We start from the raw sequence: 16,509 nt of genomic DNA, 5'->3' as shown, positions 1-16,509 counted from the left end.
GGACAGTGACTTTCTTAACACCATTTTTCTTCTAGTTTGTTCCCTATATTCCCTGTGATCACCTCACTATGCGAGACAGTCAGTTACGGCAGGATTCTGACCGTTTCCGATAAGCATCAACACAAACATCCCTTTTATTACGTGAAAACACCAGAAGTCACTTTGGCAGAGTTTTTAAGGGCAAACACAAGAAATCACAGTAAGATTAGCTGCGTTTCCATTACCCTTGGAAATGCGCAAAATCTAAATAGCGCAATAAAAACTTGTAATGAAAAACACCTGAATTTTGAGAAACAAACTAAAATGTCGCAAAAAAGTTTTTTCGCTTTCATGGGGAGGTTTTTCAGACATTTTGATATTGAAATGCGTCGCAAAAACGCAATGGAAACACATCCGCAATTACACGTCACATGGCGCAATACATGTGGACAGAAGAGGAGACAGAGACATTTCTTATCATTATACTTTAAAATTATTGCTGCCATTTTCAACAGAAAACATCAAAGGAATGCAGAGTGTTGTAAGGAGGTTTTGAACGTCCATCTTCCTGGAGCGAAGTCTTGCGGGATGAGATTTCAATTGAAACGTCACACTTTTGTTTTGTTTTTGTTTGTCTAAAACATTAGAAATATCACTTTTATTTTGCATAACACTGTAAGGGAAACACAGCTAATGAAGTAAAAACACTTCTATGCATCCGTTTACGGGACTCCACATCCGCAATGCAATGCACGGAACTTTTCCCACAATGTCAACAGACCGAGTGTTTACAATGGAGACCAAAACAAACTTTTGAGTGGCAATTTGAATCTTTTACACCTCTTTTTCAAGCAAGTATATTAATTTATTGATCTATAAGGCCTCCACTGTCTTTATCTAATAAAAAGTATCGTCTGCAGCAGCTTTAAAACAGAAGATTAATTAACAAGCAAAGGAATCGTCTCATTATAGCTCGGATTCTGCTAAAATTGTCCACTGCAGCAAATACAAATCACAGGCTTTTCTATGGAAGTCATTGACAACAAGCCTTTATCAATTACATCTGTAAAAAAAATTTATAGGTTTAGGCACAAAAAAAACCCTTGAGGATAAATGTTTCTGAAAAGCCACAAAGAGACATAATTAAAGACTCTTACAAGTCTGTATTACACGAGGATTTATTTTTCTGTGTGAAAGGATTATTTTTTTACAAAGTTGATGCAAAGAAAGAAAACTGTTCTAAATATCTTGAACAAACATCCGGACCAAAAAAACCCAACAACAACAGTGTTGTGAAGTCTCTGATGTGATTTAATGTGTGATGTCATGCTGAAGACGGGTGTCACTTCACAGGCTGCTTTTGGCAAAGCAGCGTTTTTTCCTCTCCTGAACTCTAATGGAGGAATAAAAATAAATTCCACTGGTGTCATGGAATCACACAGCTCCATAAGGCACGGGAGAAGAAATGATGGCTGCTTTCTGGGATTTGCTCCAACAGTGACAGTTGGCCTCTATCGTCATTACCTTTGATTAGTGCGGCATGCGGTGTGATGGACATGACACAGTCTGGGATGGGGCTACGCCAGGGAAATGAGAAACTACCGTCCCATGGGAAAAAACCTCATCTATCGCCCTTATTCAATGTGCAAGAAAAACCTGAGGAGAGGTCAGAGAATAAATCCCAGTCTTGTCCAGCTGCAACGGACTCCAGAGCACATGAAGGGGACGTCACATCAGTCATAATAACTCATGCAACTACATAAACTTTTATTATAAGGCTAACACAGAGAAAAACATGGACGCTTATGTTCATTTTAGAGCAGGGATGGGCAACTCACATCAGCATTTAGAATAAAATCAAAAGTAGAATCTACAATCTAAAGTCAGAATTTAGAATCTAACCAATCTGAACTTTATCAATGTCATTTGTTTGAGTGTTTTTTTTTTTTGTTTTTTTTAGCGTTTTGTGTAATGTTGGTGCCATTTTGTGAATGTTTTTTGGTGTCATTAAGTGTGTCTGTGTTGTTGTTTGTGTTTTTTAGTGTTTAGTATTTTCTCTCTCTCATTTTGTGCATTTTTGTTGTCATTTTATGTGGTTATTCTGGAATTTTGTGCATTTTGTAAGCAAATCTGTGCAGTTTTCGTTGTCATTTTGTGTGCTTTTGTTGTTGTTTGTGTTGTGTTTTTTTATGTGTGTGTTTTACTGTTATTTTGTGTGTTTTCACTGTCAATTTGTGTGTTAATACAATCATTTTGTGCAATGTGTGTGCCTGTGTAGTTGTTTGTGTGTTTTTGGTATAATCTAGTATTTTCTCTATCATTTTGTGTGTTTTTGTTGCCATTTTGTGTGTTTATTCTGTATGTTGTGCACTTTTCTTTAATTTGATGTGTTGCTTTGTGTATTTTTGGTGCCATTTTGTGCTTTTTTTCTGTTTTTTCTTTCTGTTGGTTTTTGTGCGTTTTTGATATCCTTTCATATTTTCCCTCTATTATTTTGTGCATTTTTGTTGTCATCATATGTGTTTTTTTCTTTTTGGTGTCATTTTGTGTGTTTTTTTCTTCAATTTCACTTTTTTTTTTGCAGTTTTGTGCATTTTTCCTCCTATTTTATGTCTTTTTCTTGTTGTTTTGTGTGTTTTTGTATGCTTTGGTATTTTTTTTTCTCTGTTTTTGTGTTTTTGTTATCACTTTGTGTATTCTTGTTGTGTGTCATGTGTTTTGATATTAAATATGATTTTCTCTCATTCTGTGTTTTCAGTGTCATTTTGTGTTTATTGTGGATGGGAAACCCTAACGGTTTCTCCAAAAATCATGAGTAACTAAAAACACTAATCTACAGCCACATAGGCAAAGACAGAGAGCCAAATATACAAATATCCACAGGCAATCTCCCTAGAATTGAGAATCTGGCAGTCACACGCACACACACACCAACCTGAAACTGAGCATCTGCTCTCTGATTATCAAGATCTGGCAAAGAGAGTCAATGAGGTAAAAATATGCTTAGGTTTCTTTTCACTTTGCAACTTTGAATATAATAATTACCTATAAACACCATCACTCAACAATAACCCTAATGTATGCGCTAATAGAAATCAAACAAAATGATCTGATCTGTAGAAAAAAACTTTCAAAGTCCTAAATTGGCTTCTGTTCCATTCATATTACGAGCACAGAGCCAAGCATGAATATTCATTGAGTATAAGATACAACACAAGTCTATTGTCAGACTGTCGCTTTGTCTCCTGTGGCAATATTAAATCTCTGGAAGATTTATTATTTATGAGCACTAAAAAGACCTCCATTTCATTTCCTGAACAAACACACCTGTGAGATGCAACAGGGTGTGTGTGTGTGTGTGTGTGTGTGTGTGTGCACGGGGGTTATTATCCAGTTACAGCTGTATGATTTCAATGGCTGTGTGAGAGATTGGAAAACCCTGGGTGAGCTATTTTACAGCTATATTTAATTAGAGTTGGACAGTCATGAAACAATGTGATCAAACCTGTGACTGTGGCGAATCGCAATTTTTCCATAATTATAATTAATATGAAATACACATTCACTGTTCTCTAAATCAGGAGTTCTCAACAGTAGGGTCAGGACCCCATTTGGGGTTGTGAGACACTGGGAGGGGGTCGCCAGATGCCTTCAAGAAACTACGATTTTTTTTTAAACAATCTGAGCCCATTTTTGCTTATTATCACCTTTTTTCTGCAACTACGGCAAACTTGCCAAATTTTACGCTCATTTTATCAATTTTTCTTGACATATTTTTTGCTACATTACTCACTGGTCTGCCACATCATTTCCACCCCTTTCACCACCTAATGTCACATATGGTGACCCTTAATTGTCACTATTGATTGATTGGTTAAATTTATTTTCATGTCATGCACACAATGTACCCACACTCATGGGCTTATAAGACATTGTAAAGTTCAGTTGCAGTGGTTTACATTAACATTTCATAACATTACAAAGGTTCAGGCTCCTGGCACAGTTCAATCTTGAATAATGTGTTCTGTCTTTTTTTCCAGGCTTTTGAAATAAAATCTGATATTACTATTCACCACTTTCCACCATATTTCATGCTTTTTTTCCCCAATTTCACCACATTCACAATTTGTCATGCCCATTATTTGCCAGTTTGAACTAATCGTTCCTACTTTTTAAATTAGATCATCCCAAAACGCCACTCCACCCATTTGGGAATTTTTAAGCCAATATTGACACTTTGAACCCTTTTTACCACTTTTTCCATCCATTTTTGTTTCTGATAAAAACAAGGATTTACATTGAAAATACACGTCCTGGATAACAGTGGATATTATTCAAATAAATAAATAAATGTGGTTATCACAGATTCATAGAACAATGGACCATCGTTTTGCTGACTATATGGATGGGCCTCAAAAAGCTCTGCCCTTTATTCCCCCTAATAGATGGTCCTGTTTCCACATGACTGTTCATGTCTGTTCAACCACTTTCAGGTACAATGGGGGTCCCAGTCTCTGGAACCTTTATTTTGGGGGTTGCAGGCTGAAAAGGTGTTTCTGGCAGAGGCACTGCTCTAGTATATTCTTTTCTGATTAAAAGCAAATATTGCAGCGAACTGTCATCACACGTGGTAAGAGTATAGGCCTTGTCAAAAATATTGGCGCCTTTGACATTTAGCATGGCTTCCACAGGGCCCGTTCCCCCCAGGATGTGCCATCTGTTTTTACCAAAAAAACATATGAAAAGCAGAGAGCTGTTGGGAGCTTTACTTGAACATTTCTCTTCAGACGACAGCTCATGTCATTATATCCAAAACCGATGCTACTGCTGCTGCTGCTGCTGCTGTCTCCCTTTTCCGTATGATTTATACTTCTATCCGCTTAGGATATGACAATGACACCTTTAAAAAAGATACTTTACAAATATGAGACATTCCCATTTAAAAAAATGACAATGTGAATTGTTTAAATTACTTTTTAAAAGAAGGTCAAAGGGGTTTATGGAATACAAACTTGTCTTAAAGAGTAACTATACCGCAACACCATGTTTTTCTGCTGAAAACAAATGTATTAATGTATGAAGTAGTGTTACTGAGTATGGGCCTTGTTCAAATCTTGACATTTTGGTCAATGTATTTCAATTTGGTGTATTTTGTTGTAAAAATGTAAGAGTGACTGCCCTCTATGGATTGTCTATTACAATATTATTATACCATTTTCAATTGGCTAAGAATGGTGGTTTGTGACTAAGGGTGTAAGACAAAAAAAAGATTTGGCAATATATTATATTTCACTGCGCAATTATTGTATTGATCCAAAACATGTCAAAATCATTTTTTATCGTGTTTTTCAAAAAAAAAAAAAAAAAAAAACATTTAAAGGTGCAGTCTGCAACATTTACAAGTGACTTTTTGTCATATTTGCTAAAGCTGTCACTATGAAAGGACAGCTTTACATGAAACTAGTAGTTTGTGTGAAAAAAAAACAGGCTCATTGAGCCCCGCCCCCTGCTGTTCCTGCAGCCTTTGGCAGATTGCCAAAATGCACTGCGACCGAGCAAAAAGAACCAATCAGAGCCAGGATTGTGTTTGATGGGCTGTCTGACAGCTGTTGCTCACAGGCCCCGCCCCTTTCCCGGGGCTGTAGCGCCGTCTTTTTTACAGTGTATGGTCTGGAGCAGTAGAAGATGGAATTGGTGACTTTACATTGTTTGATTTGTAATTGTTACACTAGAACTCTGTAGTGCATGTGTTTCAGCTTCACTTTGAGCTGCTGTAAGTGACACTGCTGTTGATGCTGATGCTGACGTGTGTGCACATAGAGAGAGAGAAGCGCTGCCGTAATATGCTTTTAACAGAGCATGTTATATTACTGTGATGTTGCCGTCGGACTAACGTTCGCTTGTTAGCTCCTCTGAGGGAGGGACTTTGGAAAGTTTGGAGGCAGGGCAAGAGAGCAGTGGGGAGGGAGGGGGAGAGAGGGATCTGAGAGTCACAGACTGCACCTTTAATGTCGCTAACATATGTATAGCACATAAACACCTGGTCACTTGGTGTCAGTGAACCACATCAGACCTTGTTAAACTACATCACTCCTCAATGTATTTTAGCTGGAAGTTGATTACGCTTTATTTTCATAGATGAAAGTGGTTACTTTTAAAAAATAATTTGAGGACTAAACAGAATTAGAATCTGTTGGAGAAGCAAAAATATAGCCCACTATATACCACTTGATTTTTATATTGGTACTTGAATTACAGTGAGCTACCATTTACTTGTTCTTGCAAGTTCAAAAAAATAATCAGAACGGTATCAGACTCATGGTAATGTACACCACTATTTGTGATGTTTCGGTGGCTTCTTATGTCACAAACCACCAACGTTAGCCCCGCCCCTTCTATAAAAACTACCATCTATTGTCTGAGAGAAGAGAGAAGTGTGAATAGAGAGTTATAGTGAGTTTTGAGTAGCTAGTCAGCATAGCATAGATTGTTCTTTGGAGATGTGTCTTAACTGCTCCAGGAGCCCCGCCCATAATCAATGCATTTTTTTTTTTATTATTTACCGCCTAGACGGACATCAGTTAAAATCTCAGGGTTTAGTTCATCTTCAAGGTTAACACATATAAAGGGAGGTGATGCTTCAAAAAAATGCAGAAAGCAAAAAGACTACAGCCAAACACAAACACATATGCACTTCTAAACAAAACCAGAACCAAATGGAAAGACAGAAATGAGCATGGCAGGTAAAATACCTATTAAATTTGATGCTTTTACCCTAAAGTATACCCTGCTTTGATTCCATTATTTTTCATCTAAATTCGGGGCGCCGTCCAATGTCCATGGCGCCCACAGTTTTGCCGTTCTTGTCTCCCATGTTATTTGTGACTGTCTTTCCATGTTTCCTTTGGACTTGATGTTGAAATGTTTGTACAACACTTTGTGGTTTTTACCTGTGAAAAGCGCTCGAGAAATAAAGTAAAATTACTTACTTATAGGCTTGGGCGGTATCCACATTTTGATCCTGTCAAACCTCCTCCTTATTTTACAGAGGTATACGGTATTACCGCCCAAGCCTACATACTTACTTCATTTATTTCCATTGTTAGTACTTCTGCCATGATGCATTATGGTTGAGTAAACAAATTATCTCAATGCTAAGAACATAAATTACGTTCAATTTGAAAACTATTCATGAAAGGACAGAATGTCGGAGATCCTCTTTTCAATAATATAACAATAGCTGCTGTGTCTAAATTCTCATTTGATTTCTCTAATTCAGTCTGACTTTTTCAATAACGGTCAAGAGTAACTCAATCTGCCAACAGACAGCTCCATGAATTGCCTTGTCAGTCACCTGGAGCTTTGCATTTGCCACTAACCCCTCATTCTGCCCGGCTATAACACAATTAAGTGGATTGGAATGAAAATCAGTGTTGTTTCGGAGTATGTTTGCAAGGAAGACTCAAGGGATCCCAATCAGTATCCAAGTGCGTTGTTGGGGCTACCCTAAGATTCAAAAGGGAAGCAAATGTGAAAAATGTCAGCTGGGAAAAGAAGTATCAGACTGATAAGGTTGCAGAAAGAATTGATGGAACTTGTAATGCCATGTATTGCCTGTAATGTAATGTACTGTCCACAGTGCTGGTTTGAGTTGAGCTTGATTGGGCATATCGCAATTACAGGAAGTGTTTTGAGCCCCTTCTTTAGTGTCCAGGGGCAGTTTAGTCTTTACTGTTACGTGTCAGGAAGACAGTGATTGACTGTAAAGCAGGCATAGGCAACTCACAACCCGGGGCCACATTCGGCCCTCAACTAATTTTATGTGGCCCCCAAAGTAAATGTACAAATTGACAGAAAAATACACAAAACAAGAGCAAGAATACATAGACAAAGATCTACCACATTGTAGGAAAATACAGTAAAAGACAAGAGAAACACAGAAAATAATCCAAAAACACACAGAACTGCTACAAAAATGAACAAAACGACAACAGTAACACACAAAATTACTCACACAAATATACAAAATAATAGAAATAGAAAATAACAAAAGTACACCAAAAGACAAGAAAAACATGAAAAATGACTCAGCAAACCCACAGTACTCACAAACAAGCAAACCGACAACAGAAATACTAAAGAAATAATCCAAAAAACGCAAAATGACAGCACAAATACACAATATGACTCCAAAAAATATATATTTTACATAAAAATACACAAAAGGACGACAGAAGTGCACAAAATGCCTCACAATGAGCAAGACAACAACATACATACATAGAATGAGAGAAAAACACAAAAATACTATAAAACCTTTGTTCTTTCCTGTATAAATGCTCAGATGGCTCATTATTCTAAATGCTGACATGAATGTTGATCATGTGGCCCTGCAATCAAACACATTTTTGTGGCTGTTATAAAAGTTGGCTACCTCTGCTGTAAAGGGTCGTCAGACATATTAGAATAAATCAGGAAAGTGAACAGACTTTTAATTTAATTCATATATATTTTTGTTAAAAATAATAGCTTGTTTTTAACTCAGGAGGTGTTGATTCTCTTCTGGTAGTTCTGGTCAAACTGCCCTAAGCAGGCCATATACCATTGTACACTGATAGCATTCACCAAGGTCTCTGCCAGAGGATGCTCTGCTAAGTTATGACTACTGCTATCAGCAACATACAAAACCCACACACACTGAAAGCCTTTTGGCCTCAGAGATGTCAGACCAGTCTGTTCCCCAAACCCTTTGACGTAATAAACCATGTCCCTGCATCTGACCAGCAGCCCTAAAGCTTGACTCCATCTCATTCATCCCAACCTCCACAACAAACAATACTAGAAGAAGAATTACTCACATAGAGTGATCTCCGTCTGCATGGGCATGGACAATGCGGCGTGTTTGACTTCACAGCTGAACAGGGCGTCGTTATCCAGCTGAGGGTTGAGGGTCCAGGTAAGTCGGGCTTGAACCACGACAGAGCCATCGCTCTGAGGGACGTGAGTGTGGCTGAAGTAGTACAGAGGGTCTGTGCTGTGCACCCAGCGGGGGAATTCCCGGCTCACCACAGTCTCTGGGATGACCTCAGTGGCAGGGCTGGCCTCCGAGGCCTGCTGGTCCTGCGTGTGGACACGAGGGGGACTCTCTGTGTAGAGGCGAGGCGACCGCCCTTCGGGGTCCAGGAGGGAGAGGGACCGCTGCAGCTTGGTCTCGTCCAGGTCCCTGCTGATGAGGGGCCTGGCTCCTCTAACGCCCGCGGCACTGCCTGTCTGCTCAACACTGGATGGATGTGTGTAGGAGATCACCTCAATCAGCTCCCCATCACGCTTGAAATACACCTAAAACAAAAACAAAAAAAGATTGAAATAGTTCAAAAGTTCAAACTCCTTAACAAATTGTTAACACTTTACTTGAAGTTTTATACATAAGGTCAACATTACGCTGTCATTATCTATCATTAGCATGAATAAGGTGTCCTGAAGGCTGTCATTAAGCTGTTGTTCGCTAAATTATGACATGTTGGCATTTCTTTAGATAGATGGAGGGATCTACTGGGTAGTGAAGGGTTAGGGTAATGAACAACACCAACAGCATCCTTCATTACACCTTATGAATGCTATCAACAGGTGTCATGTCATAATATTGACAGCGTAATATCAGCCTTTGTGTAAAAAAGTAGTGTTACGAACAGATTTTGACAAAATTTTACCTAAAGATTAGTTAAGTTTGGAGGATCCTCTTCAAAAGTTTTTTTTTTTTTTTTGGAGGTGATCCAGATCTGATTCTATATCGGTTTGAAAAATTGAAAACCCCTTATCTCATCATTTCAAAAAATGATATCTCAGTTTGTAATTGACCAATTTTTATGATTTGACTCAATTATGGCGGGTTCGTTTTTCAATTACCCCAACAGATCGAATTCTGATCTTGCATTTCATTGCAATTAGTTAAAAAAAACGGGGGTGTCCATACATTTGGACCTGCTGTATGGTTATTAATGGGGATAGACATTTTTTCCCAAGCATTGAAAGTGTGAATGATCATGGAACCATGATCAGGATCAATAATCCAGAATAGCTGCCAATATCTGGCAAAGTGGAGGTTTGGTCCTAGGCGGAGCTTTGTGCTCCAAGCACAGTTTGATGAAAAAACTACTTTGGTTGAAAATCCAAGCAGAGATCAACAGAAAAACAACAAAACAAAACATATGTTCCATTGTTTTAAATTTAGATAATGTTCAATTGTTTTCACATAACTAAAATATTATAGAACAAGTGAATTTATTGAACTGCAATGTTCAAGCCAAGCGTTGCTTTTTTACCATTCTGTGTTTTTTTTCCAAATCTGAAAGAAGATTTGTGTTAAAACAGTGGTTCAATTCTTTAAAATATATCCAAAATGTAGCTCTGCAAATGCCATAATCCTCCTTCCATCACAATGGGTTTCTCTAATGCCACAATAAAAGAAGAACTCATTTTTCTTAATGTGGGTAATTTAATGTACCAAATGGGGCAATATGAACGCAGTGCTTTCTGGAGTAAAGAATGATAAATGACAGTAAAAACAAATAAGGAACTTCTGTGGAGAGAACTCAGATGTGTAATGCGTGAACCAGGTCCTAATTAAGACAGCATTGCTTTATCTTTCTTTCAAATTCCTGCATATAACTAATTAAAAATCTAACAACATGCTTCCCACTCAATTAGACAATAGAGTAAAATACAAGAGTAAGATAGAAACAATAATGAAACACATTAGAGAGAATGAACTATGAAACGACCTGTGTTTTTAGGATTAGATTTTAAAAGGTCAATGCTGGTGCAGATCGTTGTGGGTTACCTCAATATTGCTACAGTGAGAAAATGTTGGTTTACAGATCAAATAATGTTTCATTGCTGACTATTGCACCAATGGCTTTAGGTAGTGAGTGACTAAAAAAAGACATTTAAACAATCTTGAGAATTACTTTTATAGCACTGCAGTGAACGGGTTATTGCGTTTTGGGCAATCAACACTGGCCACGCTTGCATGGTAGCTTTAATTCCCTTTTTATTCAGAATAAAAGTTAAATCCTCTTTAAACTGACCTTGTAAACACTTACAGTAATTCCGAATGCAAATTTAATTCTGATTCTAAAGTTAAATTCTGCTTTAAGTTCTTTCCGGTCGTTCCCGTACTGCATGCACAGGCTGTATTATCACCAACTCTATCATTGTACCGGTTGTTAGAGCTACTATCTTTACCAGGGAGCAAATATTTGTCCCTGGTTATTGTTTTCCTGAGTTTTCCTGGGCTTTATTTACTGGAGATTTGTTTCTTCTCCTGCTCAGCGGACCAAAGTGAAACCGTATGTTATTGTCCAGCTGCTGTATTCAAAACTACAATCAAAATAAAAGTTAAAACAGTTCTTATTATGTGGTCTTCTAAGTTGTAGCTGAAAAGAAAAGGTCTGGTATGTGTTTTTCAAAGTCATGTTCTCCTCCTGTCCAATCAGAACCCTCCCCAACCCCTAGACCTAAAGCGGTCTGTGTAAATATCGGTATCAGTTATTATTAGAAATTTTGTGCTGGACAATATCAGCATATCAGATATCGGCAAAAAGCTAATATCGAACATCCCTCCTGACAACAACTTGTTTATTTTGTGTACAGAATGACAAAAATAACATTTTGGCCAAGCAATGTATTCCATAATATAAAATATGAAACTTAAAAAACCACACACAACTTGAGTTTCCAGTTTCTCAGAACACACCCCTCAGTGTCACTCTTCACCAATCAATAAATCAACAATAAAAAAAAAATCAATAATTGTTGGATTGTTCACCCACTAAGAGAAAGCTTGGTTTAGTTGATCATAGACTGGTTACTTTTACCCCACTGATGATGTGCTATTTAAACTAAACCCTTAATTACTTTAGTCAAATATAGGAATCCCTTTATTTATTTCATTTATAGCTACAACAGTTCAACTGTCAACATTGATGCCTATCGGTAAAACAAGCTGACTGAATGTATCTCCCAGGTTTTTACTGAACACAAACTGCTACAAAATGTCTACAGCTGAAAAACCTTTGATTTCAGTAGTAGGTCAGGCTGCTTTTAAAGGCTCAACTACAGAAGAAGATTGCAGCACATAGCAACACACTATGTACAGCATCTTTGCACCATATTCAACACAATTCCCCAGACACTCTGATCAATAACCTGAGGCTGATGTGAAATAGAAAATAAAAAAAATAAAAAAAACATATTGACAACTCCCAAAACAAATAATAGTTCAGTAAATGATAAGAACGGCAGAGGTGAGTTGGGGGCGGCCAAAATGAAACAAGAAAAGATGATGAGAAGAAACAAACGTGGATTATGACAGAAAATCATTTGGGAATAACTGGCAAGTCTCAAACAGGGTTGGAGTCAATTATAATTGTAATCGCGTAGTTGATAATTAATTACAACTATGACATAATTATAATCGTAATTGAAAAAATATGTTGCAATTTAATTATAATTAAGTTCAGATAATGAACTTTGTAATTTTAATTAGCATGGAGATTCTATAAAAAAACAAATTGTCAATATAATTCAACAGAAACCATGTTACAGTTCTATGGGTTACACATAAGTCTACTTTGGTTGCAATTATTTAAAATATGTAAAAATATGTAAAAATTGAATTGTACTTTAACTTTAGTGAGCGAGAACATAATTGTAAGTGACTTTCTGGGAAAACAAAAAATCGTAATTAATTGTAATTGGAAAAAATGCTGGTCAAAGTAATCGGAAATTGAGTTGTGGATTAACATGGATAATTGAAGACGTAATTGTAATTTCAAAATGTAATCCCTGGCGGCAAATATCTTCCATGTTTTTGGAGGGAAAAGATTATGTGTAAGAAATATCTAAGGAAACTGTAATGCAGTCTCTTTATTGTCCAAAGCCGTCCTCTTACTACAAGTGTAAACACATAAATAATGTGAACGCTTTAGTGCGGCTTTGAATTTTAGCTACTCGTGGCCCTTTATCTACAGATGCCTTAAGTGCTGAGCCAGAGTTTAAAACCTCAGTAAAGCATCAACAATATCCACTTCTGCTGCTGAACAACGCATACGCACACACACACCCACACACACACACACACACACACACAGAGAACAAGCTTCTTGACTCCATGATGAAACGCCTCATTAATTATCACAGCAGGTGGAACCAAGGACTGGAGGATTAGAACGATTCCTGCACGTTTGAAGGCCTTTGTTGGACAACATGGCAGGACACACATCGACGCCTTTGTTGGCTATTAATTGCGTGTCGTCTTAATTAAATAATTATTTACCATAAACACTCATCCAAAGGCAAATTAATAAGCTTAAAAATAAGTGATTAAACATATGTATGAATTAACTGCTTCAGCTCACAACAGCGTATATCAGTGTATAGGAAGCACCAGTTTTCTCCATACACAATGACCCCATCATTACTAAATAACTTTCCACAGCCCATGTATGACTGCTTAAAGAAAATGAAAAGGAAAAGATGAAGGTTTCATCAAACGTGTGAATGAAATGAATGACGGATATATAGCTGCAGGGAGGAAGTGAAGTGTTCTTCTTTTGTCATTTACCCTAGCCTGCAGCTCCAGCTTCTTTTCATTGCATTACACAATACAAGACCATAACATATAAAACACAGAATATAACATGTTAGCATATGGCTAGCAAACACGCATGGTTAGCACTGTTGGCTAAGGTTTAACTTAGACAAAAATAACTTGCTGAAATTATTACTCAGAAGTCAAGGAAACATCAAAGCAATCACCAGATGCCTGTGATGAAGACTGGCAGTTGTTAGTCAAAACGTGAGATCAGTGTAAATTTCCTGAAAAACAGTTGTCTGTATAAATGAAACCATAACATATTCAAAGAGAAAACAAAAAAAACTTGCTGGAATTATTACGCAGAAGTCAAGGAAACGTCAAAGCAATCTACAGACACTTGTGAAGAAGACTAGCAGTTGTCAGTCGAAACATGTGAGGAGGTCAAAATACATTTTCTGAAAAACAGTTGTCTAAATAAATTAAAGCTTAACATATTCAAAAAGGAGACAAAAGTACTTGCTGGAATTAGAACAAAAATGGTGCCAAGCCAATTTCGGTCCTCCTTGTCTGGCAAAAAAAAATCAAGAATCACAGTAAGAATGAAGAACTACGTGTTTGGTGGGACATCTCTACCTAAATTAACAGAGCCAAACGTAAAGACAAATATAGAAATGTACACATGCAATCCAATCATCAAACAGTCCTCACACATATTTTTGGATAGTGCAGCAGTATCTATATCAACTCAAAAGGTTTTTTGCTTCTGGTTCTTCAGTCAGATATATAGTTCTTAGCAAAGGTTTTGAAGTACTTTTTTTTTTAGGGCCTATGTTTTTATTTGAGTAAGTGAGCGTAGAGCTGCAGGTTTGGCTGCGTTTGAAAGATGAGCCAAAACTGTTTTTTAGCAATTTGTGCTCTGCTGGGATGCCATATTGAAGGAGCAAGTTCAGCTTAACTGGCCAAAGCAATTCTCTCAGGAAGCAGAAAAGTCGGCCGTGATATGTGGCGCCTGCTGCGTGTAGAGTGCACTCATCCGAGACTAATTGTGAAGAGACTGTTATCTCTATAAAAGCAAGGAATCACTGTCTGTGTATGTGTGTGTGTCTGTGGCTCAAATATCTCTGGTGTCCATGGACAGACAGAGTTCATACTTTAAACATGCCTGCAGCTTAGTTGAAAGCTGTGCAACATCCCATTTGTTTGGACTGTAATGCTACAGTTAATGAATAATTTTATAAAATTGTCTACCGCGAGTGAAGTAGAGCCACTCGAGTCACGTGTGCGCCCAGAGCACAATCATTGCACAGCTCTGTTCCGGTGCGTGCCAGAGCCAATCAGTGGAGAGCTCGAGTCACATGTGCGGCCAGAGCCAATCGCTGAAGATTAAAGGGCATGTTACACCATCCTAGCTACGTAAGCATGCACCAGACGTGTGCGCACACGCACTACTGATATACTGTAGATGCTCACATTGCATTTACACCGAAAAGTTATTTATTTATTATAGAATGTGACATTGGACCTGACTGTGCCACGATTGGTCAGCTCATTGTAAGCAAGTAGCGTGAATACAAACAACAGCACTCGTCATGTCAAAGAGAATTAATCTGTCCAGAAGCGTAGGCGGTTGGCTGAATCGCCTACTACTCTTAAACATGTTCATAAATGATTCCTTACCCCTTTAGCACTGAAAGAATATCTGTAATATGTGTAAAAGTCACGTTTTTCTATTAGCTCTGTCTGCTAGCGTAGCATCTCTTCCTCACTGCTAGAATAGCTACATGCCAACCGACCACTGGGTTACCAGCACCCTCTGCTGGTTGAAACAAATATCTGATGTAAATACAGTACACTGACTAAAATGGAATATCTGATATGAAATAACTAATAGCTTTCATGTTTTTCATGTTGTAGGCTTGTCAAACACTAAAGCTTCTGAGTTCTCTGGTTTTATCCCTTGGCGATGTTTGCACTAGGATTTAACTTAAGTCAAACCAACTGATATTATTTATTTTAATTTTTTTTTTGTTTGTTAAAACCGTACTTCAGGATTGTGCCTTTTTGTAAGACTCTACGTTTAAGGATAGTTATTAAATGGCTTATCATAACACATAATAGTCATAAGTTCAAAATTCCTGTCAACTTAAAAAACATTTTTTTACAAAAACAAAGTGGGCCACCGGTGAGCTTTTCTACCACCAGGCTTAGCAAGTTTTCTGGGGGAAACCTTGGATAATAATTATATCAAAATGTTTTTGTTTTACCAATTTTTTTTTAACTGATTTTGCTTAGGGCCCCCAAATGACCAGGGTCGGCCCTGTCCGTTGGTCTGCTGCCGGGTGTCTTATCTTGCTTGCTCTAGCTTTTTGTCCAGATGGTGACGAACAAGATGAGCGGTAATGTGTTACAAAATACGCTACTTGTCCGGAGCGGCGTTTTGGTGATGTCTAAATCTGTTCACCATGGAATCAATCAAAAGCATGTCCATGCTTTTCATTTAAATCGTACAGATGCAGGTTTAGTCACGATTGTTGGTTCGTTTGCTAAAGGAATCATAGTTGCTGCAAGTCTTCCTCGTGTTTGCACTCACTTGTTGGTGCATTACCGCCACCCAGTGGTCGCCCACGAAAATGTGAAAAAAATCAATACTGGGAAGCAGAATCGATTATTGAGATCGGCACCCAAAAAATCGCGATAAATCGTAAAATTGCTTTTTTATCCCGCCCTTAGTGTTTACGTTACATCCGCGACCTTTGTTCCTCAAAGGTTCTGTCATGTTCTATTACACTAAACACACAGAAGCATGATGACATTCTTATACGTAATGAAACATGTATAACGTGCATGGAGAGGAATGATCAACACAAAGGAGGACAGATTTGGTTTTAATATAAAGCTTAATCATTACTTATTGTTGACGACTAAGAACATAT

At 37.7% G+C, this 16,509-nt stretch overlaps 1 protein-coding gene across 2 annotated transcripts in view; it reads right to left on the bottom strand.

Moving 5' to 3' along the window:
• The window catches only part of igsf21a (immunoglobin superfamily, member 21a), a 291,837-nt gene that overhangs the window by 23,736 nt on the left and 251,592 nt on the right, over positions 1-16,509 (bottom strand). For both annotated transcript variants that reach the window (XM_028447575.1, XM_028447576.1), the window contains exon 6: positions 8,838-9,318. In XM_028447575.1, coding sequence (XP_028303376.1) covers positions 8,838-9,318 — 481 coding nt within the window. The remainder of the gene's footprint in view (positions 1-8,837; positions 9,319-16,509) is intronic.

The sequence above is a fragment of the Gouania willdenowi genome, chromosome 5 (genome assembly GCF_900634775.1).
Source record: "Gouania willdenowi chromosome 5, fGouWil2.1, whole genome shotgun sequence".
NCBI classification, from domain to species: Eukaryota; Metazoa; Chordata; class Actinopteri; order Blenniiformes; family Gobiesocidae; genus Gouania; species Gouania willdenowi.
The sequence above is the reverse complement of the archived record's forward strand: the minus strand, read 5'-3'. Positions and strand labels throughout refer to the sequence as shown.